Here is a 19,476-nt window from a genome sequence, read left to right as displayed (position 1 = left end):
GTGTTCATATGGAAATCAGATGCTGGGAAACTATACTTGGATCCTATTTATCCTGAATAAAGTGCCTTTTCTTTGAGGGACTGGTTTTTTACAACTTTCTCACAGCTGTCCTTGTTTCTGCCCCTTTCCACTATCAAAACTGTCCATTTCCAAAAGGTCCACTCTCTTACAGACACGTTATCTCATTTCATTTGCCCAGCAACGTAGTGAAATAGATAATATTTACTTCCATGCTTCTTTGGATTTGTGATCTCATTAACGCAGGTGCTCCCTTGACTAATATAGATTGCAACTCACCCTTTGTCTTCTTGCACAATGCTATCCATATCCTCTCATAAAGCCTCCATACAAGGTTTACCATATTTTCATATATTGAGGAACTTTTCTCTAGGCCTTTTAGCATTCTCTCATTACCAATGTCACCACAAAATTCTTTGGAGATAAGTGATTTCTGTTTTACAGCCATATAACATTTGATTATACTAGAAAGGCCTCTAGTTTATCACCCTTATAGGTAATGTTTGCTCTTCTTTTAAATAGATACTACTTATATTAAAGAAAGATCTATTTATTCTCATGCTTCCTAATGTTTTTGTTTCCTCTCCCACCCAACAGTTCATAGCAGTCTCGCTTGTTACTTTGAAAGCCACTAGTGAAGAGAAAAATCACAAAATTGTGAGGGTCTGAGGGTAGAGGGAAGCTATCTTTTCCATTTCAGTTCTGGCTCAGTACTTAATGAGTCATCAGTCCTTCCATCTCCTTAGCTAACCACAAGACTCAATGTTTCTCCACAATACAAACCTCCTAGTCACTCATGGCTAGAAGTAGGCTAATCAAACATCCACATGTTGAATTGAAACCAGGAAGAAAATACCTGGGCACCCTCGATATACCACACCAGGAAGATCAAATCATGCTCTAAGGACTGGTTCCTTATTGACTACTTCCCCTATTATACTTGGAAGGATTTCCTTTTTTTTTTTTTTAATGAGTTTTTATTGATGTCTTTTGTAACAGCACAGTGATTTCCTTCATTATCTCTCCCACTCCCATCTCAGAAAGCCATCCTACGTAACAAATTTTATTTTTTAAAGGGGCAGCTAGGTGGCACAGTGGATAGAGTGCCAGACCTGGAGTGAGGGAGACCTGTGTTCAAATCCAATCTCAGACACTTACTAGCTGTGTGACCCTGGGCAAGTCACTTAACCCTGTCTGCCTCAATTTCCTCATCTGTACAATGACATGGCAAGCCACTCCAGTATTTTTGCTAAGAAAACCCCAAATAGGGTCACAAAGAGTTGGACATGGCAAAAAGGACTGAACAAAAAGAAGTGTGGATTTGTAGTAGATGAAGAAGGCATGACTGTGTGGCTTTCCCCAATGGCAATGAGCAACATGTGAGCAGAAGTGAAGGTTGAAGTATGCTGAAGGTGACCCAAAGCTGAGAAGAGACAGGCAATAAATGATAGTAGGACAAAGGGTACAATTGATTCAAAGGTGAAGGAGAGTGCATTGCAACAAAGATAACTATATTTCAATAGGTAGAAAACAGGTAAAGAGTGTTTTTACTTTAAGGATAAAATTAAGGAATTTCAGTTGTAAAAAACTCACTAAAATATTTGCATAGCAATTAAAGAGATTGCTGAATAAACATTAGCAATACATATCTCATGTATTTATTTATCAATAAACGTGATAAAAATAGTAGATATGATAAGCTATTCACAATAAAGTGCATATACTAGGGCCAATGCAACATATGATTCGGCTTCATGTTTAGCTTCTAGCCAGGTGTCCCAAGCAACATCCCAGATCCATCTGCTAGAAATCTGTGAAATGAAAAGACCAAATACCAATTTCAGATTTTACATTTTCAATTCAATAAATATTTATTGAGGTGCTTTGGGGGGAGGAGAATATATACAGGTTAAATCACAGATCTTATAAAATGCTGAAGTATATTTTAAATATGATTTTTGGGTAAAATTGGTGATAGTAGAGTTATATTCTCTGTATACTCCATGTGCATATAATCCCCAATATAATCAATGTATGCAATTCTTTTATTTTATGAAATTTAGAGTATCATTTCACTACCATTTACTATGATTTATAGGGTCATATTTGTTCTTTCTTTACTTTTGAACATATTGCCAATCAAATTTATGATTTCTTGAATACTTGGGGTAATGACTAACCCTGAGCTTCCAGCCCCTACAGTCCTCCAATAAATTCAGTAATAAGTAATAAGCACCTTATCTGCACTGGGTATTATGTTAGGTTATAAGGAAACACAAAGACAAAAATAAAAATCAGCCCCTGTCTTCAAGCAACTTTTTACATAGAGAACGTGGACACAGAACATTAAGTACAAAACAAATACAAGGTAATTTTCTGGTGGGAAAAATCAGTTCTCACAGATAGAATTAGTCTTCACTAGCGCCTGAAGGGTTCTGACTACTGTGGTCCCGAGGCAGGAGAAAAATAAGTACTCATGCATATAGCAGCACCTGGTCAGTCTTACACTGATTATGTTCTGACCTTTTAATCTGCTTCTGGTATAGTGATAAAGAACTTGGATGGTTCCACAGAAGCTGGGGCACTCAGCCTTTTCTCTTGTGAACCCAGAATGTGGTTTGTACCAGATTTAGTCCTGGGAAGAGCCTGGCCTCTAATGAGAAGAGGCTTTCTGTTTTCACTTACTGGCTTACATCTTCCACCTCAGGAACCAGAGAATGATTTTGCTTATGGCTCATATCTAGGGCTTCCCCTGAAAAGGACGGGATGGGATAGGGAATGTGTAAAAATATATTCAATACACAATAAATAAGAATCAAGTATGGGAAAAGTAATTCATTCCTACAGACACAAGAATGGCTAAACATTTTAAAATAATCCCAACAATTCTGCAGAAACACTAACAAAAATGAGATTAAATAATTTATAACTCATAGTTCAATCTGCTTGAAGGATGATACAAACTTCATTAGAACAAAAAACAATTTTTCTGTATTAATGCAAATGTTCTGTAATATCCACCTTGGCTCTCCCCACCCACTCTTTTCAATTTCCATTAGGAATGTGAGCTCCTTGAGAGCAAGGATTATCTTTCTACTTGAATTTGTATTCCCATCACTTCCTGCCATGTCAGACTGAGAGTAAGCACTGAAAAAATGCTTCCTGACAGACACCTACCTCCAAACCTTCATAACTGATATCCCCTATGCCTAGAATGTATTTTTCTTCTCACTCCTGCTGCCTCTTTAAATCTCTAGTTTTCACTGAATTATCTCCTTATACATAAAGCCTTTCCAGATCGTCCCAGTTATTGATAGTGCTTCTCCTCATTTAATTACCTCTTTTATGTATATAGGCATATAAAATTGTGTTTGTCTCTCCTGATAGAATGTAAGCTCATGGAGGGCAGGAGTTTTACTTTGTCCTTGTATTCCCAGTGCCCAGCACATAGTCAGTACTAAATAAATGACTGGTTCCTGAATTGAAGTCTCTATCCATTAGACCATACTGCCTTTGGTACAATATGTCTCTTAAATGTTCTCACTACCTTCAAATCATTTGGCGTACCAAGTTAATCTTCCTAAAAACCCCTGTTGCTTAAAACATTTAAATGATTCATCATAGGATATGATTAAATTTCTTATACCTTATAGTCAAGGACCTCTACAAACTGGCTCTTACTTGCAACTCTTATTTCCTATTAATAAGTCATAAAACTCTCTGCTCCCACCAAATCTGTCTATTCACTGCCTCCCAAACTGCCTCCCGTGCTTTCCTATTTCCACATATTTATTCCTATTATTTCTCCAATGGGTACTGTATTATCTTAAATCTTCTTCATCCAATCAAATCCAATTCATCTTCCCTCAAGGTCCATTTTGCAGTATTACCCATTTCATTAAAACACACAAAAAACTCCAAGAGGGGTTCTTAACCTGTGGTCCATGGAGAGATTTCAGGGGATTTGTGAACTTGGATGGCAATAAAAACCACATCTTTATTTTTGCTAACCTCTAGCTGAAATTTAATAGTTACTTCAATTATTTAAGAACACTATTCTGAGAAGGGCTCCATAGGCTTCACAGACTGCCAAAGGGTTCTATGACATAAAAAGCTTAAAGACCATCCCAAGTGAAAGTGAACTATTTCTACTCAGTTCCTGAAACACACATTTGTCCATGAGTAACTTATTATTACGTACTGCCTAGTGTTAATATTGTATGTGTAAATATAGGTATGTACATGTTTATGTGTATATATACATATGTATTTATAATATATATATATATATACATATACACATATAACATCTCTCCAATTAAAATGTAAATTTTATGAGAACAGAATGCTTCTTTGGTTCTTCCTTGGTGCCTTGCACACTAAGCTGCATACAATAAGTGCTCAATAAAAAATGTGTTAAATATTAAGTGATATAGAAAACATGACATCTGGCATTATCATGAACCTTATTTAACAATGGGATGCCTGAGTTAACTAAATGGATTACTAATTTTCAAGAAATGCATTAAATACATTTAAAATCATTAAATAAACCATTGATATGATGGTAAGTATGTAACAATTGGCTCTCTAGGGAAAAAATGTATGTGCAATACATTCTTCAGTTTAATCTGCTTTATTAACATTTTCTCCATCACTTTATGTCTCGAAATCAACAAAATGACAAATTATACTCTGATTTGTAGTGTTTGCTTATTTCCAAGGTGTAAATGCTCACAATGAAAATTTAAGTCAGCTCTTGTAAGTCAGTACAAGTTGGATCTCACATACCCCTAAATACAATTATACCAAACATAATTTAATCTTCATTTGATGATTCAGAATTATGTAATATCTGATTAGTGTCTTTAAAATAACCTAACCATGATTTAATCACCATGGGGAATTTTAGTGTGGAAACTCATTTTACTGAAGCAGATCAGGCACTCATCTATTACTTTTCGAATTAAAAAAACTGCCTGAGACACTAGGAGATTAAAGTCATTTGATTCAGATCATATAGTATGTTTCAGAGGCAGGACCTGGAACTTTGGTCTTCCTGACCAAATCTAAGACCAGATCTCTTATCTATTATGCCATGTGGCCTCTCAATGATCATCATTAGAAATAAAAATTAATGTGTTATAGATGTATAAACTAGGCAGGTAGGTGGTGCAGTACACAGAGCACCAGGCTGAGAGTCAGCAAGATATTTACTAGCTCTGTGACCCTGGGCACATCACTTTACCCTGTTCGCCTCAGTTTCTTCATCTGTAAAATGAGCTGGAGAAGGAAATGGCAAACCACTCTAGTATCTCGGCCAAGAAAACCCCAGACAGGGTCACAAAGAGTTATACATGGCTGAAATGACTGAACAAGATGTATATAAGTGTCAGTAGACAAAATTTTTCTATACTTACTTTTATTGACTGACCAGTTTTTTGAATAAGTATTATTTTTACAATGTATTTATATCGAGAGAAAGCAAATTCTTTGACAGCTGCTAATACACGATCTGCCAGTTCAAGTGACAAGAGAGAAAATGTTTCTTCACTGTACTTGACATTCTTAAGTCTGTCCTATTAAAAGAATTTTAAAAAAGCAATCCTTAATTTCAATCTAGAAATTTTTAGCATAAAAATTAGAATTTGACAAATTAAAACCAAAAAAATGGAAACACATCTATCTGCTGTCCTTTAAAAGTCCTTCACTAATGGCATAGAGATGACCCTGGCTACTTGGAGGCTATACTATGAGAACTAAGGCAGTTTCTACCAAATTTGAAAAGGTTTCAAATGACATATGACATATTAAATTTACTGTCCCAAGAACCAGCTTATACATAGACATGCACATCATCAGGTTAACCATTAGGTAATGAATTTTTTGCCCTTGGTGATACATAATATAGGAGAAAACCCGAAACCCCACAAAATGTTCCTCAATCTTGTTTATGTATTTCTTTCACTTCAGCATTAATAGTGGCCTGGTTGCATAAAAGGGATGAGAGAATGTTAAAAACTATACAACTTTTAGACTGTCTACAAAAATTAATGTAACTATTGGCACTCCAAACATGAGAACTTTGTCCAATGGCAAATAAGCTGAACTGAGTCACATCCACATTGATATGTTCAGAATAGTGAAGTGTTATCATTTCACCTTGCCTGGTACTGTTCATAATAAAGATAAGCAAAAAGACCACCAGGGAGACAATTACATCTTAAGGACCAACATAATTACAGAGTTTGAAGGAATAGAAAAACTACAAAGAATTTGACAAGATCTTCCAAATCAAGTCAACTAATACCTAAATACTTGATAACTTTAATGAAAAAATGGGCACAAGAGGGGAAAATAAAAAAAAAACAAAAAACGTTAGTGTACAGGGGACTGGCCCTTAGCCAGCATTAAACTGAGAGTGCATAGTGAGTGTAAAGGAAGACTAGACAATGAGCCAAGTCCTTAGAAGCACTCGAGTGCCTTTGGTGCAATCCCCTGCGTGGAAAAGGATAGAGAACCTACTTCTAGAGAATCTTAACAAGTAATAGTTGTGGATAGCCTTTGCAGCATGAATAGCTAAGACTCTCTAACTGGTTCTGGTCTGCTAACCACATTGTGAATAGGAGCCTCTTAATTGTCTGCAAGTACACAGCCAGAACTAGCTAATCTAGCTCATCCTTTTCTTGATTTCACTTCTTCCAGTCTGTCAGAATTCTGGTGAGAAACAATTCTATAAAAGGAGAGAGGCCCTAGGCTTTCCCCACCAAGACTGACATGTGACGTGCAAATACTAGTTCTTGCCTCAATGTCTATTCTTTCATTTTAGGTGAAGGAGGTTGGAGATGACTGTGATAATTTATGAGTTCTGCCAGGTCCAGAAGTCAAGTCCATGATGGATTTTGCAGGCAGCTGGTTTAGCACTGATGATAGCCTAAGAAGCAAGGAGCGATGTTCAGGACGACCCAGCCCAGTGACATCTGAGACAAGGGCTCATCCAATTGATATACCACATTTATACTTAAACTTGATAGGACCAATGATTTGTAGACACTGCAGTAAGTTTATGCCCACTTTCTCCCAGAGTCTAAGGTAATAAAGGGGAGAGTGTACCCCAGAAGTATGTATATGGGGGGGTGTTTGTTTTTGATATGTCTTTACATCCCTATGTAAAACTAATTGATGCTAATTGATGCTAACAGTTACCCACTAGTGCCCAGCTGGGCACTAGTGGGTAACTGTGAGGGTATCATTTTTGAAATGAAGGCTTGAGCTGACAGAAACAGAGAAGAGGAATCTCAATATCAGTGGTATTTTAGAACTCTGAAGGGGCAGTAGCTAGCCTTTCTCTCCGAAAGTGAGAACAAAGAGAAAAATTCACCACATTGGAAACTATATTCAAGGATTAAGAAATAAGTCGCAAAAGATTTTGATTTTTCCGAAGCCCTCCCCCCATTTGTGTTTGCTTAGAGATTAGGGCCAAGAGGCACACACAAACACAATCACCTTGAAAAATAAGATTAACTTTATCTTTAAAAAACAAAACATGAATGGTTATCAATATTAGAAGACAATAAACTGGGTACAGAAAAGTTTAAATCAACAGTAAATTCGAAGAGTAAGAATGAGAATGTGCTTTGTGCAATATTATGTCAACGTGATCTATTTAATTTATTAATCAATCATTTATTAAGTACCTATTATGTGCCAAATACTGTGCTAGATGCTAGTGGCACAAATATACAGAAAGAAACAACGCCCATTCTCAAGAAACTTTCATTCCATTGGGGAAGTCATTAAACAATTTATTCACTTTTAAAAAAAATCATGTTTTTAAATTCTGAATTTAACATTAAAAAAGATATTCCCATATAAAGAGCAGAACATAAAGCAGATTATATGTAAAAATAATTTTAAATAGCTTACTTTAAAAAAGTACACAAAAAGGGAAGAGAACAAGCATTTACTATATATCTACTATGTGCCAGGTATGAAGCTACTTGAGTATGCCTTCAACCCAATTTACTCTGCCTCTCATTGACTGGCTAATAAGAAATCTCAGCCCAAGCCTCTGTTGGTTACTGTTTGGGTTTTGATGGAGAAGAGTAAGTGTAAATACCAATTGTTTCTGTTCTGGCCAGAAACCCCGAGGGTTTTCCCCTCTTTTACCTCATTTCTTACTTAGCCTTAATCCCTGTATGGGTGTTACTTTAAGATAAACTGAGACCTGGGAAAGACCTTAGCTTAAAAAGGCCAAGGTCTTCCACTGCATCAGGGGCCATTTCCAGTCATCCTGATCTATGTCTTGCCACTAGACCCAGATGGCTCTGGAGGACAGAGTGAAGATGGTGACTTTGCATAGCCTTGCCTCACTTAATTCCAATTCACTTGCAAGTCAAGACATCACTTTCCCGATGTTATTGATCTTCAAGAGTGAAGGACAAACAACAACAACAAGTGCCAGGTACTGTCTTAAGGGCTTTACAAATATTTCATTTGATACTCACAACCACTCTGTAAGGCTGGTGCTATTAGGATCCCCATTTTACAGCTAAGGAAACAGGCAGTAAGTAACTTGCCCAGGACCATACAGCTAGTAAGTGTCTGAAGCTGTATTTGCACTCAATCCTGACTCTAGACACAGTACTCTATCCACTGTTATACCTGTATTCAACTTAGTATTTTCATTGTTTTATTTTTAGGCTCTGCCCAATGAACTTTATTGTGCTTATCTTTATATGGGGCTGAATTCAAATATAAAGTCTATTCCTGAATCAGGCATACATATCAAAGTTCTTAATCATGTTTTCATTTGGTATTATTTTTTAAAATTCCATTATATTTTTAGTTCTGAATTCTTGTTCTCTCCTATTTCCCCTCCTCTACTCATTGAGAAAGCAAGAAAAACAAAACCCATTACGAATGTGTATAATCAAGCAAAACCATTTTCTATTAGACAGCAATATTTTATTTTCAAAGCACCAAGTTTCAAAGTTGCATTGCTTGTCTGTTTTCTTCGAAAATTCCTTCAGTTCTCTTCTGTGCATTTTGAAAAAAATAATCAAGTCTCTTTTTTTTCTCCTTTTTTTTTGTGAATACTATAGCTAGCTCCTCTCCCCCCAAAATAAAAAAAGCCCCCAACATAATCTTAGTAATAGATAAACATAATAAAGCAAAATAAACATGTGCATTTGATATGTTAAAAATAAATGTCTAATTCTCTACCTTGAGTAGAACATCTCTCTCAGGAGGTGGGTAGTACATTTCCTAATCAGTTACATGGAATTGTTGTTGGTAATGGCCAACAAAGTTCTTAAGTCTTTAAAATTTTGCTTTTCTTAACAAATAAATAAATTGTTGAATTGTGTAAATTGTTTTCTTGGTTCTATGTAAATTGTTCTGATTCTTTCACTGCACTTTGAATTCATAGAAGTCTTCCCAAGTTTTGCTGAAACCATTCATTTCCTCATTTCTTATGGCACAATAATATTTTATTATTATTAATATATCTTAATTTGTTCAGGCCTGGTTTAGCTCTCAGGCTAAAGTTGCCAACTTCTATTTTGAGCTTAACACCTCTCCCCCCTAAATCTCCTCCTCTAATTAAAAAAGGAGGAAAAATAAGTTACATAGAAGCATAGTTAAGCATAATAAATCCTCAGTGTCTGTGTCTGAAAATGTCTTTAATTCTTTATCTCTGTCAGGAAGTAGGTAGATTTCTTATCACAGAACTTGTGGAGTTGTGGCTGGTCATTGTGTTGCTAAGCTTTCAATATTGTTTTTCTTTATTATTTGTTACCGTTTCCTGGTTCTGCTCACTTCACTCTAAACTAAATCATGAGTCTTCCCAGGATTCTCTGAAACAATCCCTTTCATTATTTCTTATGGTGCAATAATAATCCATTCTAGACACATGCGATAGTTTGTTCAGCCATTTACCAATTGGTACGCATCCCCTTTATGTCTAGTTCTTTGTTACAAAAATATTTTTGTACATATGGGCAATTTCCCTTTTCATTTTTACTATTTTTGGTATAACCTTAGCAATTGTATATCTGGGTCAAAGAGCATGCAAAGTTTAGTGACTCTTTGTGTATAGTTCCAAATTGGTTTGCACAATGGCAGGATCAATCCAGAGATACACCAATGTGCATTAATATGCCTGTCTTCCAAATAGCTCTCAATATAACTGTCATTCTCTTTCTAGTCATTTTTGCCAAACTGATGGACATGAGGTACAGCCTCAGTTGTTTTAATCTGCATAATTATCATTAGTGATTTGGGGTGTTTTTGTATATGGTTTTTGATAGCTTGAATTTCATCCTATTAGAATATCCTGATTACATCCTTATTAGAGACATCTCTAGTTTATCTTCATTATGTATAGTGCCAACTTTTGGTGTCAGATTCAGTTTATTGATTAGGGAAACATCTGTTTATTCCTATGCTTTGCAGTCTTAAAAAAAGTTTTTATTAATGTCTTTTTTACATAGATCACCATATTTTTTCCCATCAATATCCCTCCTCCCCCATGCAAAGAGCCATGTCATTAAACAATTATTTTTTCTTAGAAGACAAAAAGAGATCAGTACATTGAGAAATTCTGAAAATATGTATGTAAATTTACACTTGTGACCTCCCACTTCTGCAAAGGGGTGTCTTCTCAAAGCTCTTCTTTTAAGTATTGCTTTTTTCTGATTTTCAACATTTATTTTCAATTATTTTGCGTGTGACTGTTCTTTCCATTGACATTATTGTAGTTATTACACAGACTATTTTCTTGGCTTTTCTTACTCTACTTTGTGTAAGGTCATGTAGGTCTTCCTAATATTCACTTGTGGTAAAAACCCTACAAAGTATAGGTATAGAAGGGGCTTTTTTTAAGTAAAGTAGGTCCGACCATGTCACCTCCCTACTCAATAAACTCCAGTGACTCCCTATTTTATCCAGAATCAAATAAAATGCTCTGTTTGGCATTCAAAGCCTTTCATAAACTAGCCCTCTCCTTCCTTTTCAGTTTTCTGTCATCTGATTCCCTGACATGTATCTTTTGAACCAGTGACAATGGCCTCTTTGACTGTTTCATGAACAAGACATTCTATCAGGCTGTCCCTCATGCCTGGAATGTTTTCCCTCTTCCACTCTGATTCTTGGTCCTCCTGGCTTTCTTTAAGTCCTAATTAAAATTCCATTTTCTACTGGAAGCCTTTTCTACTACCTCTTAATTTTATTAACTATTTCCTATTTATCCTGTGGATAGCTTGTTTATACAGAGTTGTGTGCTTGCTGTCTCCTCTATTAGACTGTGAGTTTCTTGAGGGCAGGGATTGGTTTTTTCTGTGTGGTTAGTGCTTAGTGCAGTACCTGGCACATAGTAGGTACTTGATAAATGTTTACTGACTAATACCAAAAGCAAGTAACATATGCAATGGGGATACAATAGAACCTTTTCTGGTAAATATGGAAGGAAAGCAAAGATACCCACTCTCCTCACTATTATGTGATATAATTCTGGAAATGCAAATAATGACAATAAGAGAAAGAAATTAAATGTGTAAGGACAGTTAGAGAGTTGATAAAATTATCCCTATTTGCTGACGATATGATCATTTACTCGTAAAATCCTAGGGAATTGGCAAATGATATTAATCAAGGCAGTAACTTCCGCAAAGGTTGCAGGATAAAAAAAAAATCTTCATTTCTAAGAGGCAATAACAGAAAGTGAAATTCCATTCCAAATAACAAAGCAAACAAAAGACTTTTATATAGATTCAATGACAAACTATTCCTTAAAGGAATAAAAAAATTTCAATACTACCAAAGTTAATTTACAGTTTTAATGCTATACCAATCAAATTATCAAAGGGATATTTTATAGAACTTCATAAAATAACAACAAAATTCATTTGGAAAAGCAAAAGATTTACAACATAACAAGGAAAATGACCAAAAGAGGTAGGGAATAAAGGTAGAATGGCACTTCCAAACCTTAAATTTACTATAAAGCAACAGTTATCAAAATAATTTAATATTATTTTAAGAACAGAGAGCTAGATTAATGAAACAGACTAGACAAAGAAGAATCAGAAACAATGAAATTCAACAGCCCAGTTTTCAATAAAGTAGACAATATAAATTACTTAGAAAAGAACTCCGTATCTGATAAAAACTGCTGGGAAAATAGGAATGGCAAAAATTATGCTTTCAGCCAACAACTTAAATTATATTTCACAATATATCCTAAGTGGATATGTGATCTTAACATTAAAGATCATAGTATGAAAAATTAGGAGAGAAGCTAATTATATATCTTTCATGGCTATGGGTAGGAAATGTGTTCTTCTAGCTCTGTAAAATAATTTTATGGTAGTTTTATTGGTGTAACACTGAATAAGTAAATTAATTTAGGTAGAGCTGTCATTTTTATCATACTGGTTTGGCCTACCCAATAATATTTTTCTAGTTGTTTAGATCTGACTTGATTTGTGTGAAAAGTATTTTGTAATTGAGTTCATATAGTTTAGGAGATATACTCTTAACCATGCAAGGGAGAGAAGCAATTATAAAAGATAAAACAGATAAATTTGATTACATGAAACTGAAAAGCCTCTGCACAGACACAATTAATCCACCTAGGATAAGAAAGGAAACAGTTAAATGGGGAAAAAAAATTCTTTTATCAAGTTCCTTTGACAAGGGTTTGGTATTAAAGACCAATAAATGATTAACATGTACATATGTTTTACACACACACACACACACACACACACACACACACATTCTGAAGCACCTATCCCCAAAAGCCATTTCCCAATAGTTAACCTGTCAAAGGATATAAACATTTCTCAAAAGAACTGCAAACTATTATCATGAAAGAATGTTCCAAATTACTAAACATGAGAGAAAGACAAGTCAAAATAACCCTGAGGTTTCACTTCATACTCTGCAAATTGGCAAAGAAGAGAAAAAGTACCATGGTACATTTTTGGTGGAGCTTTGCATTGGTATACTCATTTTAGAAAGCAATCTGGAATTATTTAAATAAAGGGACTAAAATGTCCATACACTCTGACCCAGAGATTTAATTACTGGGCCTATACTCCAAGGAGGCCTTTGATAAAGTTCCTATATACACTGAAATATTTATAGCAGCATTTTTTTGTGATAACAAAGAATTGGAAACAAAATAGATGCCTATTGACTTGGAAGTGGCTAAATAATTGTGGTACTTGAATGTAATAGAATTATGATGATGATAATAACAATAATTATAATAATGGTTAACATTTATATAGTTCCTACTATGTGCTTCAGATGGCAGCAGCTTCCAATTCTGACTCATAGCTATGTCATCCTAGGCAAGTCATTTTACTTTCTAAGCCTCAGCTTCCTCATCTTAAAGTAAAGCCTCATAAGTAGTTTTTATAAGACTCTAATGAGATAATGTATGTAAAGTGCTTTATAAATGTTAAAGTGCTATATAAATACAAACTATTATTATTATTCAGTATAATTTTGAATAATTCTTCCTGTATTTCTTTGTATTCATTTTTTCATTTCTTATGACATAATATTCCGCTGGATTCATAAACCACAATTTGTTTAACCATTCTCCAATTATTGAGACAGAGAGGTTGTTAGGAACTATCATTATATAATGTATTATTTAAGGCATAGTTTGTGAACATTCAGAAAGGGAAACAGTGATCACTAGGAGTCAGCACAGCTTTATAAAAAACAGGTCCCATCAGACTAACCTCACATTTTTTTTGACAATGCTACTAGACTGTCATGACTGACTTGATCAGGGAAATGCAATAGACACAGAATACATGGAATCTGACATTCTCTCAAGCTATCCTTGTAGGCAAGATGGAGAGAACAGGGCTAGATGATAGTATAACTAAGTGGATCCAGAAGTGGATGAATGATCAGACCCTAAGAATAATTATTAATATCTCAATGTCAGTTTTAAGAGAAATTTCCAGTGGAGGGCCCCAAGGGAACTTGTCCTTGGTCCTATTTTTTTATCTATGGCTTGGATGAAACCTCAGTTGGTATGTTTATCAAATTTTATGATGACATAATACTAGAAGATATAGCTAATACATTGGATGACAAAATTGGGTTCCCCAAATATTTTAAAAGGCTAGATTCCCCCCCCCACCAAAGCTAATAGTACAAAATTTAATAAAAATAAATCTCTTGTACTTAGGTTAATAAATTCAATTAGGTAAGTACAGAATATGAAAAGCAGGGTTAAAGAACAGTTTATGTGAAAAAAGGCCAGGGGATTTTGGTGGACTACAAATATAACATGAGTAGACAGTAACATGGCAGCAATCAATGGAAGTATAACATCCAAAAAAGGGAGTTATAGTCCCACCCTGGTCAGACCCTTTGTGTCATATTATATTCAGTTCCAGGCACTACATGTATTGAAGGCCAATGTCAAAGCTGGAGTGCATCCATAGAAGGGTGACTATGTCAGTAAAGTGATTCCAAGCCATGCCAAGTGAAGATTAATTGAAAGAACTAGAAATGTTATTCTGCATAATGTTATTGGGTTGAGAGATGTGGGAGGGAGGGATTTATAGGAATCTTCAAATATCTAAAGTTATGCTATACAGCATAAAAGTCAGACTTGTTCTGCTTGACCACAGATGGCAACTTCTACTAATTAAAAAGGAAAAGACAACTTCCAAATGATTACAGCTGTCCAAAAGTGAAATGAGCTGTACTGGGAGGTTACAGAGGTCTTTAAGTAGAGTCTGGATGAACATTTTAGGAATGGTGTAAAAGGTATTCCAATTCACATTCTAGTTGGTTATTATGACCTCTGAGGCTCCTTCTATTTCTGTGATTCTGTATCCCTGAGATACACTATTGTGGAGTAAGAAAAGATGTTGATCTAAGACAAGAGCCTGGATTCAAGTCCAAGCTCCACCGCTACTAGCTTTGGCAAATCACCTGATCTCTTATAGCTTCACTTTCTTCACCTGTAAAATAGTAATTTGAAAAGTATTTGAACTGCCTTTCTCACCATTGTGAAGATCTAATGAAATAACAGATGAGTTACTTTATAAAAAGAGTAAGAAGGTCTCCAATAGGTTGGGTTGATCTTCTACATTAGGTTTAGGAGAAAACATGGGAGAAAAATCAAACAGGATGATAAGAAATGGAGGAATTATACACAGCAATGAAATAATGGATGAGTCAATCAAAATATCAGAGTAAAGGGTTGCATACATACTCTCCCTCATATACTCAACATGCTTCCTGCTCACTCTTGTCTATTAGTTTTAGACCTATCTTGGCAACATAGAGGTAATAATTAACTCATGGTTAACAGGGTAAATTGTAATAAAAATACCATCTACTGTACTTGTCATAGCAGTTACAGTAACATTCAGTAATACATTTTAAACTTCTTAGAGATAATTAGAACATAAAAAACCCATCTTATTATAGAAATCTATCTTATCAAATATTTTAGAAAAAGATATATTGCTCTAACCGTTAGTATCTGTTGAACTTTCCTTTGTACTGAATGAGCTTGGAATTTTCTGTATGGCTCCATTCTATATGTGTTGGCATATTTTACTTTTCCCATGGTCTTCCATTGATCTTTACCTATATCAGCAATTGAGTCATCAAATGGAGGTTCAACATACAGAACATCATGTACAGATTGTCTGAGTCTTTCCCGTAAGATTTGTGCATACTAAAAAAAAAAAAAAACAAAAACCAAAAATATTTTAGTATGGCTCAGGGTTTGTTAGTTGAGTTTCTGCTTTTAAATACTTTTTTGCAGTGGAAGTACCCCGACTGACAGTTGGGGGCAGGAGTGACTAATACCCACCTATAAGCTTATTTTTATACTAGGTTAAATAATAATGAACTCTTTTATTCCTTCATTAACAAATATTTGAGTACATATATATGTATGTATATATAAATACATATGCACATGCATGCACACACATATACGTAAGCAGTCATACACACATATACTACAGTGTCTCAAATTTAGACTGAGAATTGAAGGTCAAACCTGAGAAAATGGCTTGGACTATCCTGTAGACAAGAGGAGGATTAACAAAACGAAGCACCTTAAATCTTTTCCAGGCCTGCCACATTCTGAAACTAAGTCAAGTCTCACACCTCTCTTCTAGACTCCTGTAAAAGGTTGATTTACCTAAATCAGATTTCTTTCTTCACTCCAATATGATTTTCCCAAATCCAACTCAATGATTTCCCCAAATATGACTGCCTAAATTATTTTCCTAAGCTGTAAATACAACTATGTTGCCCACCTACTCAATAAACTTTAGTGACTACCTATCATCTCCAGCATCAAATATAAAATCTTCTGATTGGTTTTTGAAGCCTCACCCTTTTCCTACCTTGCTAAAACTTTACTCTCATCTACATACTCTATGAGCCAATGAAATACAGGCCTTCTTGCTATTCCCCACATAAGATACTCCAATTCTTGCCTTTTCACTTCCATACCTAGAATGTTCTACCCTCTCACCTCCACCTTCTTCTGGCTTCCATGACTCAGTTCAAATCCCTCCTTCTAAAGGAGACTTCCCCAGTCTCCTCTCCTAGCCCCTAACCAGTACTTTCCTTCTAATATTACCTTCTTCTTACACTGTATGTATCTTGTATGAACAACTGTTTGGAAGTTGTCTGTTCCATTAGAATGTGAGCTCCTTGAAGACACAGGACCATGTTTTTTACTTTTTTTGTATACCCAGTGCTTGGTACAGTGCATGGCACATGGTAAGCACTTAAAAAATATTTGTTAACTGATTTCACTACAGCATGCTGCTTTCGTATTAGAGATGCAGAGACACAGGCAATCACAGACACAAGTGTCACAGGGATGTAGAGCAAGACATAGCAAGATCTAGACACAGAGGGTCAGACAAAGCCACATCTTTTGTAGTCATTTCTTTCTACTTATACCACCAACACCTTAGTTCATGCCTTCATCATTTCACCAGACTACTGCAATGTTCTCTTACTAGGTTTCCCTGCTTCTAGTCTTCCTCTTCTCTAATCCATCCTCCATACAGCAGACAAATTGATATTCTTTTTTTTGTTGTTGTTGTTGGCAAGGCAATAGGGTGAAGTGACTTGCTCGGGGTCACACAGCTAGTGTCAAGTGTCTGAGGCTACATTTGAACTCAGGTCTTCCTGTATCCAGGGCCAGTGCTCTATTCACTTTGCCATTGAGCTGCCCCAACAATTTGATATTTTTTTTTAATTTTTTTAGGCAATTGGGGTTAAGTGACTTGCCCAGGGTCACACAGCTAGTAAGTGTCAAGTGTTTGCTCTGAGGCTGGATTTGAACTCAGGTCCTCCTGACTTCAAGGCTGGTGCTCTATCCACTGCGCCACCTAGGTGCCTCTCTATCCACTGCGCCACCTAGCTGCCCCTCTATCCACTGTACTACCTAGCTGCCCCTCAAATTGATATTCTTAAAGCCTAAGCCTGCCCATATCACTCCTCTGATCAAGAAGGTTGAGTGGCTCCCTATAGCTCAAAAGATAAAATAAAAACACCTCCAAATGACATTTAACTTCCTTTGCATTGTGGCTCAAATCTATCTTTCAAGATTGATTTCACATTATTTCCTTTCACACACCGGACATTTCAGCCAACCAGGGATACTTGTTTTCTGTACGTTAACATTTCATCTCCAGGCCCCCTTTAGTACCAGCTGTCCCTTGTACTGAGAATTCTCTCTTTCCTTACCTCCACTTCTATGTTTTGTACCCAGAAAAATGTAAGCTACTTGAAGGCAGGGTATATATTTTTTTATATCCCTAGTGTCTTTGCCTACAGGAGGCATTTAATGCTTGATGAATGAATGGTGCAATGTGGCAACCTTAAATGCTAAATTATTATGTTTAGTGTTGGATTTAAAGTCAAGGGTCCTGGTTTTGAATCCTGGTTCTATTACTTATTATGTGTGACCTTGGGAAATTCTTAATCTGTTTAGGACTCAGTTTTCTCATCTGCAAATGGGGGAGTAACTAAATGATATTTACATTTCCTATCACATCTACATCTCAATTCACCCTATATGGGGGAAAATACCTACTGATGAGAGATCACAGCAGGAATACTGTGTTTAGTTTTGCCTACCACATTTTTAAAACGGCCCTGACAAACTGCAGCACATTTGGAAGAGGGTGACCAGAATGGTGAGAACTGAAAAACGTGTCTTATGAGTAAATGAGAGATGTTTAAAGACTGGAGAAAAAAGGATTTTATTAAGTAGAATTAGCTCTCTTCAAGCACCTGAATGGCTATCCCATAGACGATAGATTTGATTTGCTTTACTTGGTTTCAAGGTTGCATTGCAAATCTCCTGAAAATATATTGGGGGGGGGGGGGAGACTGCCAAATAATTAAGGTTATCAGTCAGGATAAAAAGAAACATTTACATAGCACTTTATAGTAAAACATTTTACATAATGTCCTTTGATTCCCACAAGTAGGATGGGCTGCTTCTGGGTAGGACAGGTAGATAAAAGGACTTAGAACTGGAAGGAACCATGTAAGTCATCTAATTCAATTCACTCCTTTCATAGTTGAGGATACCTCAATTATCCACAGAGGGGTTAAATAACTCCCCTAGGGCTGTGAGGTTACCTAAGGCTCACTTCTGGACCTGTAGGCCACTCATGTCAAGAGTGGGTTCACACTCAGTTCTCCTGATTTCAAACTAGGTGTTTTACCCTCCAATACACTAGGGATTCTTGATTTCTGGAACACTGGGGAGTAAGACCCTGAGAATGCTTTAGCTGAGATGCCACCAAACCTAAGGATTAGGCTAAAAGACTTATCTGGTCCAATCCTCTGGAAGTCAGTGAAGAGCACAAACTTGAAAAGTCTGGGGTGATGCTCAAAGCCTTGGGCCAGCCCCAGCTCTTTGGGAAAGAGCTCATGTTGTGTTTCTGTTGTGTTTTGTTTGTGACAGTGGGGGGTGGATGGGTAGGGGCCCCTAATGCTCCCCCGTTATCACTGGGGGGTGGAGGGTCCCCGTCACTGCTATCACACTCACTGCCTCCTTCTCAAACATGCTGGGCCTCCGCTCTCTCTTCGCCGGGGGCATGGGGGCCCCGGGCTGCTGCGACGGCATCGCCGGGGCCTTCATGCCTCGGCCGGCAGAGGCAGAGGTACCGGCGGGAGGGATGTTTCGTTTTTCCATGGTGCTTCGCGTCCTCCTCTTTCTCCTAAGCCGCGGTCAGGCGGGTCTGCTCTATAGCTAACGTCTCTTCCCACCCATCCCGACCGAGCCGGCTCTCTGGCCGGAGCCCCGAGACCTTCCCTCGGAGGTACCGGAGGAAACCGGCTCGTAATGACGCCGGGTACCGGCACGCGCCAGGTGAAAAAACTGGGGCTGGTCACGTGCTCCCGAGGCGTGAGGCGCCGGAAGGC

The 19,476-nt window shown here is 36.6% G+C and overlaps 1 protein-coding gene across 1 annotated transcript; it reads right to left on the bottom strand.

Moving 5' to 3' along the window:
• Window positions 1-1,718: 1,718 nt before the first annotated feature.
• Window positions 1,719-19,302, bottom strand: TCTE3 (t-complex-associated-testis-expressed 3). Its single transcript, XM_027854800.1, has 4 exons — window positions 19,100-19,302; window positions 15,536-15,742; window positions 5,439-5,597; window positions 1,719-1,829 (listed from the first exon to the last, which is right to left on the bottom strand). Exons 1-4 carry the CDS (start codon window positions 19,244-19,246, stop codon window positions 1,719-1,721), a joined length of 624 nt encoding a protein of 207 aa, XP_027710601.1. The 5' UTR covers window positions 19,247-19,302.
• Window positions 19,303-19,476: the final 174 nt, after the last annotated feature.

The sequence above is a fragment of the Vombatus ursinus genome, unplaced genomic scaffold, assembly GCF_900497805.2.
Source record: "Vombatus ursinus unplaced genomic scaffold, bare-nosed wombat genome assembly UNPS02010639.1, whole genome shotgun sequence".
NCBI classification, from domain to species: domain Eukaryota; kingdom Metazoa; phylum Chordata; class Mammalia; order Diprotodontia; family Vombatidae; genus Vombatus; species Vombatus ursinus.
Note: the sequence above shows the minus strand (reverse complement) of the source record. Positions and strands in the feature narration are given on the sequence as shown.

What these genes read in the sequence shown, in the direction of transcription:
- TCTE3 (XM_027854800.1), bottom strand. Translation starts at nt 19,246, where the DNA reads ATGGAAAAACGAAACATCCCTCCCGCCGGTACCTCTGCCTCTGCCGGC. An exon ending in GCATGTTTGAGAAGGAGGCA is followed by an intron (nt 15,743 to 19,099) that starts GTGAGTGTGATA and finishes TTTTTTTTTTAG; the next exon opens with TATGCACAAATCTTACGGGA. An exon ending in AAACTGGTCAGTCAATAAAA is followed by an intron (nt 1,830 to 5,438) that starts GTAAGTATAGAA and finishes TTCATTTCACAG; the next exon opens with ATTTCTAGCAGATGGATCTG.